This window comes from Oryctolagus cuniculus, chromosome 12 (assembly GCF_051225735.1).
Source record: "Oryctolagus cuniculus isolate XC-2025 breed Fujian yellow rabbit chromosome 12, ASM5122573v1, whole genome shotgun sequence".
NCBI classification, from domain to species: domain Eukaryota; kingdom Metazoa; phylum Chordata; class Mammalia; order Lagomorpha; family Leporidae; genus Oryctolagus; species Oryctolagus cuniculus.
Window position 1 is genome coordinate 90,578,399 of NC_142878.1, and position 15,117 is coordinate 90,593,515.

The 15,117-nt window shown below is 44.6% G+C and overlaps 1 protein-coding gene across 9 annotated transcripts in view; it reads left to right on the plus strand.

Moving 5' to 3' along the window:
- The window catches only part of MAP2K5 (mitogen-activated protein kinase kinase 5), a 270,153-nt gene that overhangs the window by 142,185 nt on the left and 112,851 nt on the right, over positions 1–15,117 (plus strand). For all 9 annotated transcript variants that reach the window (XM_089310609.1, XM_089310612.1, XM_051821809.3 and 6 more), the window contains 2 exons: positions 10,505–10,578; positions 11,512–11,562. In XM_089310609.1, the coding sequence (XP_089166735.1) occupies positions 10,505–10,578; positions 11,512–11,562 (125 nt within the window). The remainder of the gene's footprint in view (positions 1–10,504; positions 10,579–11,511; positions 11,563–15,117) is intronic.

A 15,117-nucleotide genomic window follows, 5' to 3' on the forward strand; every position in this document is an offset into this window, starting at 1 on the left:
TGGTCTGATTAAACCAAAATGACTTACATCTGCCCTGATGATTGCCATTTATAATCAGTCACTTTAATGACTCATCTTTTCTGTGCTTTGCTTACAGAAGAAAGGCTATGATGTTTTTAAGTGAGCTGAATGAAAAAGCTATGTGCCTTCAATCGCTGTTTGTTTTCCATAACTTGATACTGCATTAAAATAGGCATAGATAAAACTACCTCCTGAAGAGGGATCTTTTTGCCTAATCTCTTGTGTTATTGTCTACAGCTTGGAGTAAAGTTTAAAACAAAGCAAATAAAACAAAAATCAAATCATTTCGGTGTTCCTGGAGCTATACTTGAAAGTTGTAGAATTTTCATGTTTTAAATGAAAATTTGAAGTAGTAATTTCAGTGTCGTTGTTGATAGCTCAGATCTGAAGGTGGAATATTTTGTGCAAGATAAAGCAGAACTTAAATTGGTAGGGACAGCTATCCATAGTTAACATTTAAAGAGATCCTACATGCTTCAAATTCTGCCACTTAATTTCAGATTTATGTTAACTAAAGTCATAATTTCTTCTTTTTTTTCGATTTATTTTATTTACTTGAAACACAGAGTTAGAGAGGGAGAGATAGAGAGAGAGGTCTTCCATCTGCTGGTTCACTCCCCAGATGGCTGCAACAGCGAGAGCTGAGCTGATCCGAAGCCAGGAGTCAGGAGCTTCTTCCAGGTCTCTCACATGGGTGCAGGGGCCCAAGCACTTGGGGCACCTTCCACTGCTTTCCCAGGCTAATTAGCAGGGAGCTGGATTGGAAGAGGAGCAGCTGGGACTCAAACCAGTACCCATGTGGGATGTCAGCACCACAGTCCGGGGCTTTAACTCGCCATGCCACAGCACTGGCCCTTCATAATATAATTTCTATCCCATCTACTTCACAAAAGGAATTGAGGTGGTTTATTGTAATTGGACCAAAACGATGAGCATAAGACAAAAATAAAGAGGGATACTTGCACTTCTTCCCATGAAGAAATCGCTGCTGTGGGAGTTGCCCTCCACCAAGAACAATTAGGAAGTCAGGAACAATTCACAGAGTAACTGTGTTGAGACGTTAGACAGTAAGTAGTGGTATCTCCAAGAGAACAAATCATGTGAGCCCTGCATTCACCCAGACTTTCTGCCTGGAAACCCAGACAGCCCAGAAGCTCTTAGCACAAGGAGGCAAACGTGGCTGGAATTTACAGGGCAGAGCCCTGGAAGGGGAGGGACTAAGCAGAGGAAGAGTTCCAGAAAGGGTTATGGGGGTTCACCTGAGTCCTTGGCCAAATATCAACCTCTGCATTCTTTGGGTGAAATCTTATGAAACTAGGAAGAAAGTTCCTGGTGAACTATAAGCCAAACAATTCCCAAAGCTTATACAGGTTGGGAATCTTTTTAATTCCAGCCAACCAGTCTGGGAGAGGCCTCACTTGGAATATTCAAGACAGGGTTTGGGAGGGTCCTGCTTTGGTAGTAGGGCTAAACTATCCCCCATAGGAGCTACTCTGGACTCCCCAAAGATAAATGTAAAATGAGCCTCAAAACAAGGCAGCTGTGCACAGTCACTTCCCTACTGGCTGGTATGAAGTCTACCATTCTTCAAGGGATTAGCGCAAAATCCAGTACTCAGCGTCTAAGAGTCATAGTGTCTGATATCCAACAAATAAAAGTAATGGACAAGCAAGTAGTTTTGTTGTGATTATGGGTGAAAGATCATAATCAGGAGAAAAGTTGGACGATAGAAAGATATGCCCTCACACACATGCACCAGAGATAGTGAACTTAGCAGATAAGGACTTATATCTGTTGTAGAAATTACAAATAATATGGAGGCCAGCACTGTGTCGTAGTGGGTAAAGCCACCACCTACAGTACTGGCATCCCATATGGATGCCAGTTCAAGTCCCAGCTACTCCACTTCCGATCCAGGTCTCTGCTGTGGCCTTGGCAGGCAGTAGAAGATGGCCCAAGAATTGGGCCCCTGCATCCACGTGGGAGACCTGGAAGAAGCTCCTGGCTCCTGGCTTCAGATCAGCATAGCTCCAGCCATTGCAGCCATCTGGGGAGTAAACCAGTGGATGGAAGACCTCTCTCTCTCTCTGCCTTTCCTCTCTCTGTGTAACCCTGACTTTCAAATAAATAAATAAATCTTTAAAAAAAAAAAGAAATTACAAATATGCCTAAAGATTTCAAGGAAAGCATGAGCATAATAAGGAGAGAATGAAAGACATAAGGAGGAACCAAATGGAACACCTGGAGATGAAAAATAAAATATGTGTAATAAAAATTTCAAAAGAGAGGGAGGGGAAGAGGGAACAAAAGGTAGTTTCAAGAAATAATGGGCTAAAACTTTGCAAAATTGGTACAAACCTATGAACTCTCAGATCTAAGAAATCCAGTGAACTCCAACCAAAAAAAACTGGAAATCACATCAAAATTTTGAGGTAAACATATGGCCTTGCAGTTAAGATGCTGGCTAGGATGTCCATGTCCTATATGGGAGTGCCTGGGTTCAACACTCCTGACTCTAGCTTCCTGCTGGTGCACTGCCTGGGAGGCAGAAGTGATGGCTCAGGTAATTGTCTTCCTGTCACCCACATGGGAGACCTGGATTGAGCGCCCAATTCTAGATGTCAAAGGAGCTCACACTCTCTTTTTAAAAAAAAAAAAAAGATTTATTTTTATTTATTTGAAAGAGCTACACAGAGAGAGGTAGAGACAGAGAGATCTTCCATCCACTGGTTCACTCCCCAGATGGCCACAACGGCTGGAGCTGCACTGATCCAAAACCAGGAGCCAGGAGCTTCTTCCCGGTCTCCCATGTGGGTGCAGGGGCCGAAGCACTTTGGCGATCTTCCACTGCTTTTCCAGGCCATATCAGAGAGCTGGATTAGAAGTGGAGCAGCCAAGACTAGAACTGGTACCCATATGGGATGCTGGCACTTCAGGCCAGGGCTTTAACCCACTGCACCAAAGCGCTGGCCCCGCTCACTCCCTCTTGTGTGTCTCTAAAGTAAATATTTTAATCAAAATCTTGAAAGCTAGTGAATAATAAGAAAATCTTTAAAATATTCAGAGAAAACAACTTGTTAAGTAGAAAGGAACAAAAATAAGAATGACAGGCAACTTCTTATCAGAAGCTATGTAAGCCAGAAGGTAATGGAAACATCTTTAAAATTTGTAAGAAAAAAAGCTGCCAATCCAGAATTCTATGCCGAGAGTGTATTTTCCAAAAATAACAGCTAAATAAAGACATTTTCAGACAAATAAGCCCGAGAGAGTTCATGGCCAGTGGACCAGCATTATAAAACAATGCTCAAGGAGGGTGTGTGTTGTGCAGCAGGTTAAGCTGCTGCTCGGAACATCCACATCTCATATGGGAGTACTTGTCTGAATCCTGGCTGCTCCGCTTCCAGTCCAGCTTCCTGCTAACGTGCCCTGGTAGGCAGCAGAGGATGGCTCAAGTGCTTAGGTCCCTTTCACTCACATGGGAAACCAAAATGGGATTCCTGGTTCCTGGCTCTGGCCTGGCCAAGCCCTGACTGTTGAAAGCATCTGGAGAGTGGACCAGCAGATGGAAGATATCTCCTAGCAGATGGAGGATTCTCTCCCTCTCTCCCTCTCCCCCTCTCCCTCTCCCCCTGTCTGTGTGTCTGCCTTTCAAATAAATAAAAATAAAATAAGTAAACATCAGAATGTTAAAGGAAGTTATTTAGGTGGAAGGAAAACAAAACCAGATGTATGATTAAATCCGTACAAAGTAATAAGTGGTGCCATAAATAGTAACCATATAGATAAATACAGAAGACTTTTATACTGCTAAATATCTATGAAAGATTTTTTAAAGCAAAAATAAAAACATTGTATTGCAAGGCTTATAGTGTACATAGAAGAGAGATATGTAACAATAGTATAAAAGACACAGGAAAGAAAACAGGAATACAGAATTGTGAGGCTCGTACCTTGTAAGTGAAGTACCTGATGGTATTTGAAGGTAGGCTATGAAAAGTTAAAGAAGCATGTTGTAAATCCTAGAAAACCCATTAAAAATAAAAGTTTTAAACAGGGACTGGCAAACTTTAATCCATGGGCCAAATTTGACTCTCTGCCTGTTTTATCAATGAAGTGTTATTTGAATACAGCCACACCCATTCATTTACTGGTAGTTTGTGGGTACTTTTTCACTGTAGCAGCAGAATTTGAGCACTTGGAACAAAATCCGTGTGATTCTCAAAGCCTGAAGTGTTTATTTTATGGTCCTCTGCAGAAAGTGTGCCAGCCTCCCACTTAGACCTGGATAGAAAAGAATGCTAAAAAACAGCCCAACTATTCCAAGAGAAGGCAGGAAAAGCAGACAGAAGGAACAGAGAACAGATAGGACAGATAGTACAATGGTAAATTTTAACTCAACCATGTCAGTGACTGCATTAAATGTCAATAATCTAAACTCCAATTAAAGGCACAGATGTCACACTTTTAAGAGAGTAAGACCGAGCTATATACTGTTTGCAAGATTTGTCCATGTTAAATATATTGACAGAGCTACACTACTGCAACATGACACATCACACTGTTTATTGTAACAATAGCAACACCTTGGTGAGTGTGTAATGGATGAGAAAAGGCAAGACAGAATCTACTCAGTGGTTGCCGGAGGCCGGAGGTCAGGGTGTTGTTCCCTGTAAAGGGACGCGGCGAACTCTTTGAGGAAGTGTTCGTATTGGGATGTGACTGCACGGATGCATACATTTGTCAGACTCACTAGACTGCACCTGCAAAATGATTGCAGCAGAATTTATTTCAAAAAGTAAAGTGAAGCACAAGAAGAAACGTCATTTCAGACATTCTGAACTTTTTAGAGGCTAAATCGGAGGGAACTACAGTGCATTATATTGGTCTTTTTTTCCAAATGCTGGCCTGCAGACCAGACTGCATTGAATCGGTGTCTGATTCAGTAGGTCTGGGATAGAATGCAAAAAGCTTTATTTTTTAATTGCATAGCCAGGCTTGGGAGCTGTTTGGTTGCATAACCTCCCTCGTCTTTAGTAACAGAGACATGCCAGTTGTTCAGAAGGGAAATCCCTGTAGGGTATACGTAGACAACATCATTACCCTGCTAGCTCATAAGCAGTACTTTTGGTGAGGCACCTCCCTGCAGTTTCTTGGTCTACACACTCCTTGAGGCCAGAGAAAGGTCTCAGACATCTGCCTCCGCAGCACCTAGTACTCAGTCTGACAGAGAGTAAAGCATCCTTATTTGTTGAGTGAATAGTTTTGAATGACTCTGGATTCTTTTAAGATTGAGTGAGTGAGTGAATGAGTGATTTAAAAGGCAGAGCTACAGAGGCGCAGAGAGAGAGAGAAAGAGAGAGAGAGATCTTCCATCCTCTGGTTCTCTACACAAATGGATGCAATGGCCAGGGCTCAGCTGATCCGAAGCCAGGAGCCAGGAGCCTCTTCTGGGTCTCCCATGTGGGTGCAGGGGCCCAAGCACTTGGGCCATCTTCTGCTGCTTTCCCAGACCATCGCACAGAGCTGGATCAGAAATGGAGCAGCGGAGACTCAAACCGGCGCTCATACGGGATGCTGGCACCGCAGGTGACGGATTTACCTGCTACACGACAGTGCCCACCCCAGCTCTGGATTCTTACAATGAAGAATGTTCATTTAGAAACACGCTCCTGCTGACCTGTATTCTCAGTGGGAGAAACTGCAGTTCCTCCTTAGTCCAACTTAGGAGCCACATACGTCAGGGCCGCAGAGCAGGAACAAGCCTGGAAGTAGGCCAGTGAGAGGAGACACAGGGGCAGAGCGGTGAGGATGAGAGCCCCGGGCGGGGCTGGCTCACGAGGACCTTCTAGACCACAGAGGGGACATCACATTTGATTCAGTTGTGAAAGTCTTGGAGGTTTGGGGCAGAGAGGTTGATGCGGTCCGATTCCCATTCTAAAGGATCCCATTAGCTGCCGTGTTGAACACAGACTGTAATAGGGCAGATGTGAAAATAGGGCAGCTTTGTCCAGGAATGAGTGCATGAATATGCTGGCAACAGTGTTTCCTCACAAGCGTTAAATTGCATTTGTAGCTCTACTTATTGGGCTTTAGAAATTATTTTCTTTTTCAAGCTAGTATTTTACTCAAATACAGCTGAAGTTGCCACAGCAGGGGCCAGCATTGTTGTGGTATAGCAGAGAAAGCCTGTGCCTGTAACACCTGCATCCTATATGGGTGCCAGTTCGAGTCCTGACTGCTCCACTTCCAATCCAGTTCCCTTCTAATGCACCTGGGAAAGCAGCAGAAGATGGCCCAAGTGCTTGTGCCCCTGCAGCTACATGGGAGACCCAGATGGAGTTCCTGGCTCCCGGCTTTGGCCTGGCCCAGCCCTGGCCATGACTGTCACTTGGGGAGTAAGCCAGCAGATGGAGGATCACTCTCTGTGTCTTCCTCATACCCACCCAGCTCTTAACTCTGCCTTGCAAATAAATAAAATAAGTCTTTAAAAAATAGATTGCTATAGCAGCAGTAGAAATTTTTTCCTAAGTAGAATGTATCATTTTTGGTAGTTTGGTTGATAACCAAATGATAATAATACCTTAGATTATAGAGTGTTTGGCAGCTTTTTTTTAAGAAAAGACATTTATTTATTTTAAAGGCAAAGTTAGAGAGAGAGAGAGAGAGAGAGAGAGAGAGATCTGGCATCCGCTGGTTCACTCCTCACATGGCTGCAAGAGCAAGAGCTGGGCTGATCCAAAGCCAGGAACTTCTTCAGGGTCTCCCATACAGATACCAGGACCCAAGCACGTGGGCCATCCTCCACTGCTTTCCCAGGCCATCAGCAGGGAGCTATATCAGAAGTAGAGCAGCCAGGACTCGAGACAGCGCCTGTGTGTCCTGCTGGAGCTACAGGTGGTGGCTTCGCCTGCTGCACTGCAGTGCCAGCCCTGTTTGACAGTTTTAAAAAGCAATTTTACATTCATTGTCTCACCTAATCCTCATAGTCCTAGGAGATTGACAAAGAAGTGATTATTATCTCCCTACAGTGGTGGAAACCAAAACATCATGCTCCAAGTCCAAAGTCTCAAGCCAAGGTGATGGCATGGCCCAAAAGACAGAAATCCATGTCTTCTGTTTATCCAACCTTTCTTTAAATAGGTCTATTATGTATTATTGTGTCTAAAAATATTGCTGGGGAGGGGGCGTTTATGTTAGCAAATTTAATATATTGTTTAAGAAGCCATAAGCAAAATGCCATGCTTGGAGGGGATCCACCCAAAGCACTGGAAGAAGGAGTCATATCACAGGACGGAGCCCTTGCCTTCTAGAGTCTGTTCTAGTGGTTTGCTGTTTCACTCGCCCTCTCCGTTGACCATTTAAGTCAGGGGCATGTCTGATTGGAACTCAGGATTTTGCTGCTTCTAGGAGCTCAAAATACACGTTCACCGTCTCCGTCTGATATGGCAGCTTCAGAGTGGTTTAGGGCATCGATAAATAATGGGACAGATTATGCACAAGAAAAAGGTTCCAAGTTGAGGGCCTGCCATGAGGATTAGATCTGGAAATGAGAATGGGCTGTGTGGGCCCTCATGTTTGTTGTATCGAGTGTCCACTCTGGCTGCGTGCCACGCGTTGGGCCAACCCCTGGGGCAAACTTGAAAGCACAGCTTTACTCTTAAGGAGTTCACATTCCGTGGAGGAGAAAAAATGATGTCAAGAAAGTGGTGGACCTGAGGTTTAATGCGTTGATGTGAGAATTCTGTTGAAATTGGGGAAGATTGCAGGTCCAGAGACCAGCTGGTGGAAGGTCTTCCACCCGCCTGGGCATCCCTGCTTGTGTTCCAGGAAAGAGTGCCCCACCACAGCTATAGTGTGTGCAGTCAGGAGGCATGTGCAGACGCGCTCCATGACTCACCCCCCATCGTTGGGCAGCAGCATCAGCGTAAAGCAATACCGTGTGCCCGTGGTTTCCATTCTGTCATCCAAGTCCACAAATATTTAGTAAGCACTTACCATAGGAAGGTACTTCAAAAAGTGTGTGGAAAGTAGAATTAAAAGATAAGTTTATGGGGCTGGCACTGTGATGTAGTAGGTTAAAGCCTTTGTCTGTGGCACCAACATCCCATATGGGCGTCAGTTTGAGTCCCAGCTCCTCTACTTCTAATTCAGCTCCCTGCTGATGGCCTGGAAAAGCACTAGAAGATGGCCCAAGTGCTTGTGCCCCTGTTCACAAGTGGGAGACTTGGAAGAAGCTCCCGGCTCCTGACTTCAGATTGGCCCAGCTCCTGCCATTGTGGCTATTTGGGGAGTGAACCAGCAGATGGAGGATTCTCTCTCTGTCTCTGTCTCTCCCTGGCTGTAACTCTGTCAAATAAATAAATCTTTTAAAGAAGAAAAAAAAAAAAGATAAGTTTATGTCAGTGCAGAACTTTTTTGAAATCCTTGCGGTTTTTGGGTATTACACATTTTTCATTACCTTTGTGAAGACCCCTTGTATTTGCATAGATTTCAATTTGCTGCACCAAAATAAACTCCTCTTTTAATTAATTCCATTTTCTGTGAACTTTAAAAAAAAAACTAAGCTTTATTTATTTATTTATTTATTTTAAAGGTAAAGTTAACAAAGAGAGAGGGAAAGACACAGAGAGCTCCCATTCCCTGGTTCACTCCCCAAATGGCCACAGTGGCCGGGGCTGGGCTGGGCCGAAGCCAGGAGCCAGGAGCTTCTTCCTGGTCTCCCACGTGGGTGCAGAGGCCCAAGGACTTGGGCCATCCTCCATTGCTTTCTCAGGCCATTAACAGGGAGCTGGATCAGAAGTGGAACAGCCCAGACACAAACCAGTGCCCATACGGGATGCCAGCGCTGCAGGTGGCAGCCCAACCCACTATGCCACAAGGCCAACCCTTTCCATGAAACTATTAGAAAAGTCATTTATTTGAAAGGTAGAGAGAGTGAAAGAGAGACAAAGTGACAGAGAAGGAGAGAGAGGTGATCTCCCATCTACTCATTCATTCCTTATAAATGCCCACAATAGCCTGGCCTAGCCAGGTCAAAGCCGGAACTCAGTCCAGGTCTCTTATGTGGGTGGCAGGAACCAAGTACTTGAGCCATCTCCTGCTGCCTCCCAGGGTTCACATTAATTAAAGCTGGAATCAGGAGCGGAGCTGGGACTCAAACCCAGGCACTCTGGTGTGGGATGTAGGCATTTCGAGTTGGTGTCTTAACCACTGTGCCACACACCCTCACTTCCCCAGACTGAAGTACCATCATGAGCCTGGTGCTTTTCCAGGGGCTGAGAGTGCGGCAGTGACTGATAGAGAAAGTCCCTGGCATCATGGAGTTCACACATTCAGGCAGCACTCAGTGAGCTGGTATGTGAGGCAGTGCCTGCCATACTGCCCGTCAGATAGCTAAGTAGGGTTCAACCATTGCTGCTAAGTTTGAACTTGAAATTTGAATTAAGAACCTACTGTTGGCTAGATAATTTGTTGGGGAATACCCTTTCGTAGGGTGGAGGGCTGAGGGAGAGTAACTCATTTACAGATCGATCTTCAAACGTACATCAGAAGTTTCGAGTCTGTCAGTTGCAGGGTGGTTGAGGTTATGTGTGCTGTGTTAAATGTAACCACTGTCTGTTCTAGACCACACTTGCCATTAAAGGGGAAGCCTTGCAGCAGGTGCGGCTGAAAGCCGTGTGCTCTCCTCCTGCCTGTGTGGTTTCTGTGGGCTCCCTGAATTCCTGGAGAGCTCATTGTTGACATTGTGGACACTTCACAGGATTCCTTTGTGTCGTTATTTAGCAACTGCCTGCTTTGACGAAATCCACGGCAATTCCTTTGTTAACTGCAACAGCAGTCAGAAACGATGTCTAGGAAAAGATGGATGAAACAGTGACTGACAGGTGCACGCAAGCACACACGTGCACACATCCTTAGATCACTTTGCGCATGCTGTCTGCAGGAGGGTTTGTCACATAAACCACGAGAAACCACAATGCTGCTTTCATTTTCTCGTTGTTTCCTTCAGAGGGAACCTGTCTCAAACATCATTGGAGTGATTGTTTTTTCTTGTTTGCCTTCCCTTTGGGTAGCTTGATGGTTGCACATACAGAACAAAACTAATCTGAATTTTAATGCAAATTCTTTGCAAGAAAATCATATCTTGTTACCTGCTTGGGAGTAGGGTTGGGGGTATATCTGCTGTTGTTGGAAGCCAAGGTCTGATTTGACTTTCACTTGAAAAAACCGCTGGCATCTATGAAAAACAAGAACGGTTGGAAGTGGGAGAGGGAGGCCCTTACATTTGCTCCTAGGTAAAACGCTTCACAAAAAATTGTGATTAGGTTTTCAGGTTGAACAGATGATGTCATTTCTGCAGTACAGGGTGTGTGTGTGTGTGTGTGTGAGAGAGAGAGAGAGAGAGCGTGTTTGCGCACGTACTTTTTAAGAAGCACTGTCCATGCAGTAATCAGTGACGTGGAATTCTCTGGTCCCGCTGTAGATGTGAAGCCCTCGAACATGCTAGTAAACACGAGAGGACAGGTCAAGCTGTGTGACTTCGGAGTCAGCACCCAGGTAGGTCCCTCTTTCCCCTGCACTGCCCACTTGGATTGAAAACACCCCCCCCCCCCAGCTGCCAGACAGACAGCAACTCGCATCTTGTCCTCGGCTGGGAGCGTGTTATTCATTTTTAATCTCTGAGCGCGTTGCCTTCATCAGAATATGATTGTTCATTGTTTAATGACAGTAAAAACTGCTGATATTGTAATTACTACTTACGAATAGCAAACTTCATTGATATGCAGGTTTGATATGAAAGCGCTCTGGCCAGACAAAAGGGAGGGCAGAGTGGGAGCTGCGCCTGGGGAGCCCAACTGGCCCACAATAAAAATTAATATTGGGAGCAACAATGGTGGAGGGCCATTACAATGTGCAGCACAAATTTTAATTAATTTCCATTTTGGGCCTCCCCCGAGGACCCCGGTGATAGTGACCCACGAGCGCGCCGCGATGTTGATTTGAATTGCAGCCACCTTTACTCCCAGCCAAACACGGAGACCAAAGCGGAGGTCAGCGTTGCATTATGAGTTGTCAAAGCCTGTTACCCCTCCAGCGTCGTTAGCGTTCGACTCATTCCAGCAACGCGTGGGGCTTCATTCACGTGCTGCGCCATCTGACTAAACATGAGTGTGTTCAGATTCTACTTGAAATTGACTTTTTATATCAGGCGGGTTTGGGGTACTAAAGCGATAAGCATCCTTGCTTAAGTGAATTGTTTAAGGTTATCTGCTATAAACCGTAATGCTGTGCCTGTTTAAATTGGAAATCACATTCAAAAGAAAAGAGAGATTGAATCATTTTTAATGCCTTTCTAGATAAATTTGTTCCCTTTTACATAATTTTTAGTTGATTTATAGGAATGATGATTGTAGGTTAAATGAAGAATAATTGCCCATTTTATTTCCACATTATCTTTATATTGTTGTAACAGACTGCTTTGTCTCATAGCTGGTGAATTCTATAGCCAAGACGTATGTTGGAACAAATGCTTATATGGCGGTAAGTAAACTTATGCAAAAATAACATTTAAAGCTAACATCTTTATGTACTTGGTAGTGTATAATTCTTAGATTAGCTCCACAGCTTTTTAGCCTAGCAGATTATAAATTACAAAGTCAATCTAGTCATGATCCGATTTTTAAATCTTTCTTAAAGACATTAAAGTTTGTGCCGGAGCCATCAGCTTATCTGATCTGTTGCCTTCACGGGTTGGTGCAGGTTAGAAATTGCTGAGTTTTGGGGTTGAATCCTACAGAAAAACTGCACCTCCAGGTGTGGTGGCTGTTCTTTTACGTTGTTTGTTTAATTAACGCCCGAGTGTACCAAAACGTCAGTCAATAAGATTGGTTGTTTTTCCCAGGAATATAAACACATTTGTCACCAAATCAAAGTTAGATGATTGATGTGACCAAGTTTTATTTATGGATCTGTGAACATGAGAGTTTAGCAGGCAGTTCTCTCTGGAACCCGTGCCACTGTGTTTTGTGTCCTAGTTGGATCCATGCCTAGCGTAAGGTAACTTACTTGGTTTCAAGGAAATGAATTCACTGAGACCAAGAAGTGGAGGCATAGGCTTGTTTCAGAGACCAGTGTGGACTTGGCTTTGAACTTCTGCCTCACCACGCTGGTAAGGCAAGTTGCTGGAGTCTGAAAAAAATGCCTACGTGAATTGTGCCCGCGGCCATTTCAAGAGCAGAAGGGAAAAACCAAGTAGACATCTTATCTAGTATCATTTTAGGGTGAAGGTTTTTCTTTTTAACATCTGAAGATTAATTCTTACAATGGGGGTGCTCTCGGTTTGTTTAGGTGGTACTTTTCACTCCTTGTAGCCGTTGAAGTTATATGACGTTCATATGGCTAGAACTGTGGATCTTATCCTCGATACTCTGTGTATATGCGTGTCGCATGATTCAGGTACTGTAACAGGTAGCAGGCTTGCTCAGACTGTCAGAGCAGCACAGAATGTTTTGCTTTCATTCATACACCAGAATAGCTCGTTTTTAATTTGTATTAGTTTTGAGGAGAGTTTTGCTCTAATTTTTCGAGCTAACGTGGAGGAAAATGGGTTAATGTCTGGAGTCCTCACCCCTGTTTTTATAGAGCTTAGTCATCCAGGCTCTACCAGCTCGCGTGAGATGGAGGGTCCACCTTGACAGCTGACAAAGCTGCAGCGTCAGTCCTTGAAGGAGCATGACTTAAAAAAATAAATAAATAAACTTTGCATGAAGCAGCTCCTCAACTACCCATCCTATTCTCAGCAGCTTTAAATTGCTCTAATAATTAAGTTGCATTATATCTGGATGCACAGATCCAGATTTCTGTCGTCTTTCCCAGGTGTACATGGGAGACATAGCTTTTTTTTTTTTCCTGTTTGTTTATGGATGACTGTGATGCGTCCATCTGTTAATTGAAACTGTGAGTTTTAAAATTATGAAATGGCTCAGATTGGCAAAGCTAAAATTGCTTTGCTTCTTGGGTGAGTGAATTCCAGTCATCAGCTTTATAGACCAAGCTGTAAAAAGCGCAAGATACCTAGGAAGGGAGCGAGATAGCCCAGTAGTGAGAGTGAGGGCTGCACTTAGACCAGCAGGCTCTCCTTGCCACGTGCTCACCTGGCGGTGTGAGCAGAGACTGGGGGTGAGGGCACTCGATCCATGTTAACGCTAGTGCAAGTATTAATCCGCATTAATCTCTACCTTCTATCTGGCCTGTCCTTGTTTGTTTTTCTAAACCACAACTGGTTTTCTTTGAGCTGTGTCTGTTTTATAATTATTTGAGTTCTATGTGAAGATCTATGCTAAGAGTTAATGAAGGATAGCTCTTAATGCCAAATTCAGCTTCCTGCTTGGTGTGTGTGAACGAAGTTTTATTGGACTGCCACACCTATTTTATGAAGTGTGTGTGTGTGTGTGTGGCTGCTTTGCCACTGCTGTTGCAGAGTTGAATAGCTGTGACAGTCACAGCAGAGAGCAAAAGATGTTTACTCTCTGGCCCTGTGCAGGGAGGTCCGATGCCCCCTGGTCCGTGCCACTGAAAGCTGTACCTGAAGCTGAGTCCCACCAGCAGATCGGCCGGTGTTCACGGAGCACTTCCGGCTAGTCAGATACACTGTGTGTACCACGCCATTGCTCACGTGAGCCTTGGGTGAAACAGGAAGCATAACATCGTGTACCGCAGCGTGATGTGTGACATATGAAGACTTAATTCATAGGCCATGCAAAATTATCAGCTTAAACATCGGCCTGCTATAGACTTCTTGACTTTCTGAGTCCTGCCTTGGCAGGGCCAGGCGAGATGATCCCGTGGGCTGAACATTTCCTGCCCCGGTTTAGAGAGGAAGGTGTACAACATAGAGATTTGGTGATTGGGACTATGTGTGAGAAGGGCAGTTATAGAAGAGGGCAGCTTGGTTACTGTGGAAGGATGGACAAAGACTCAGAAATGGAAGGCAGTGTGGTAGAGAGGGGATGGGACAAATTATAAAGTGTGGGAATGTGTAACCAGGGGTCACCTCATTTCACCACGTTATTGGTGTCGACTTCTGTACAGAGGTCAAAAACATCGGCATAATAATGGCTACCAGCACCATGCACCAGTCACTCTTTTAAGTTCTTAAAACTTAAGAATTATATTAACTCTTTTTTAAAAAAGATTTATTTATTTGAAAGGCAGAGTTACAAAGAGAGGAAGAGACAGAAAGAGAAAGATCTTCTATCCACTAGTTCACTCCCCAAGTGGCTATAACAGCTAGCGCTGGGTCAGGCCGAAGCCAGGAGTCAGGAGCTTCTTCTGGGTCTCCCAGGAAGGGAGCTGAAGCCAAAGCACTTGGGTTACCCTCCGCTGCCTCCCAGGCCGTTAGCAGGGAGCTGGATCAGAAGTGGAGCAGCCAGGACACAAACCAGTGCCCACGTGGGATGCTGGCGCCCCAGATGGTGGCTTTACTAATTGGCTAATGTGCCTGAGGATTCAGCAGAAGATGGCCCAAGTGCTTGAGCCCTTACCGCCTTCATGGGAGACCCGGATGGAATTTTTGGCTCTTGGTTTCAGCCTGGCCCAGATCTGACTGTTGTGGCCGTTTGGGGACTGAAGCAGCAAATGGACAATCTCTGTCTCTCCCACTCTGTCCCTCTCTTTTTGTCACTCTGCTTTTCACATGACTAAATAAATCTTTTTTTTAAAAAATCACAACTGTATGAAATAGGTAATATTTTCTTCATTTTGCAGATAAAGAAATGGAGGTTAGTTAAGAGGCTTATACCCAAGTTCACACAGCTAGTAAGTGGGGAAGTCAGGATTCAACCCTAAGCGATTGGCCTATGAAAACTAAACTCCCAATTGCCATGCCTCTCGTTATGTCCAGGTTGTTTGTGTGGCTCTCCCGATCCAGAATTTGAACTTCACAGGGCAGAATTTCTTCTGCTCACTCTGTCCTGGGTCCCTTCACCCAGTGCTAAAGAACGCTTCCGTTCATGAAGGCTGCATTTGAAAAGTGGCTTGTTCACTGATTGCAAGCAGGACGCTTAGCTTTGCATATTTAGAATCTTAACTTGATAA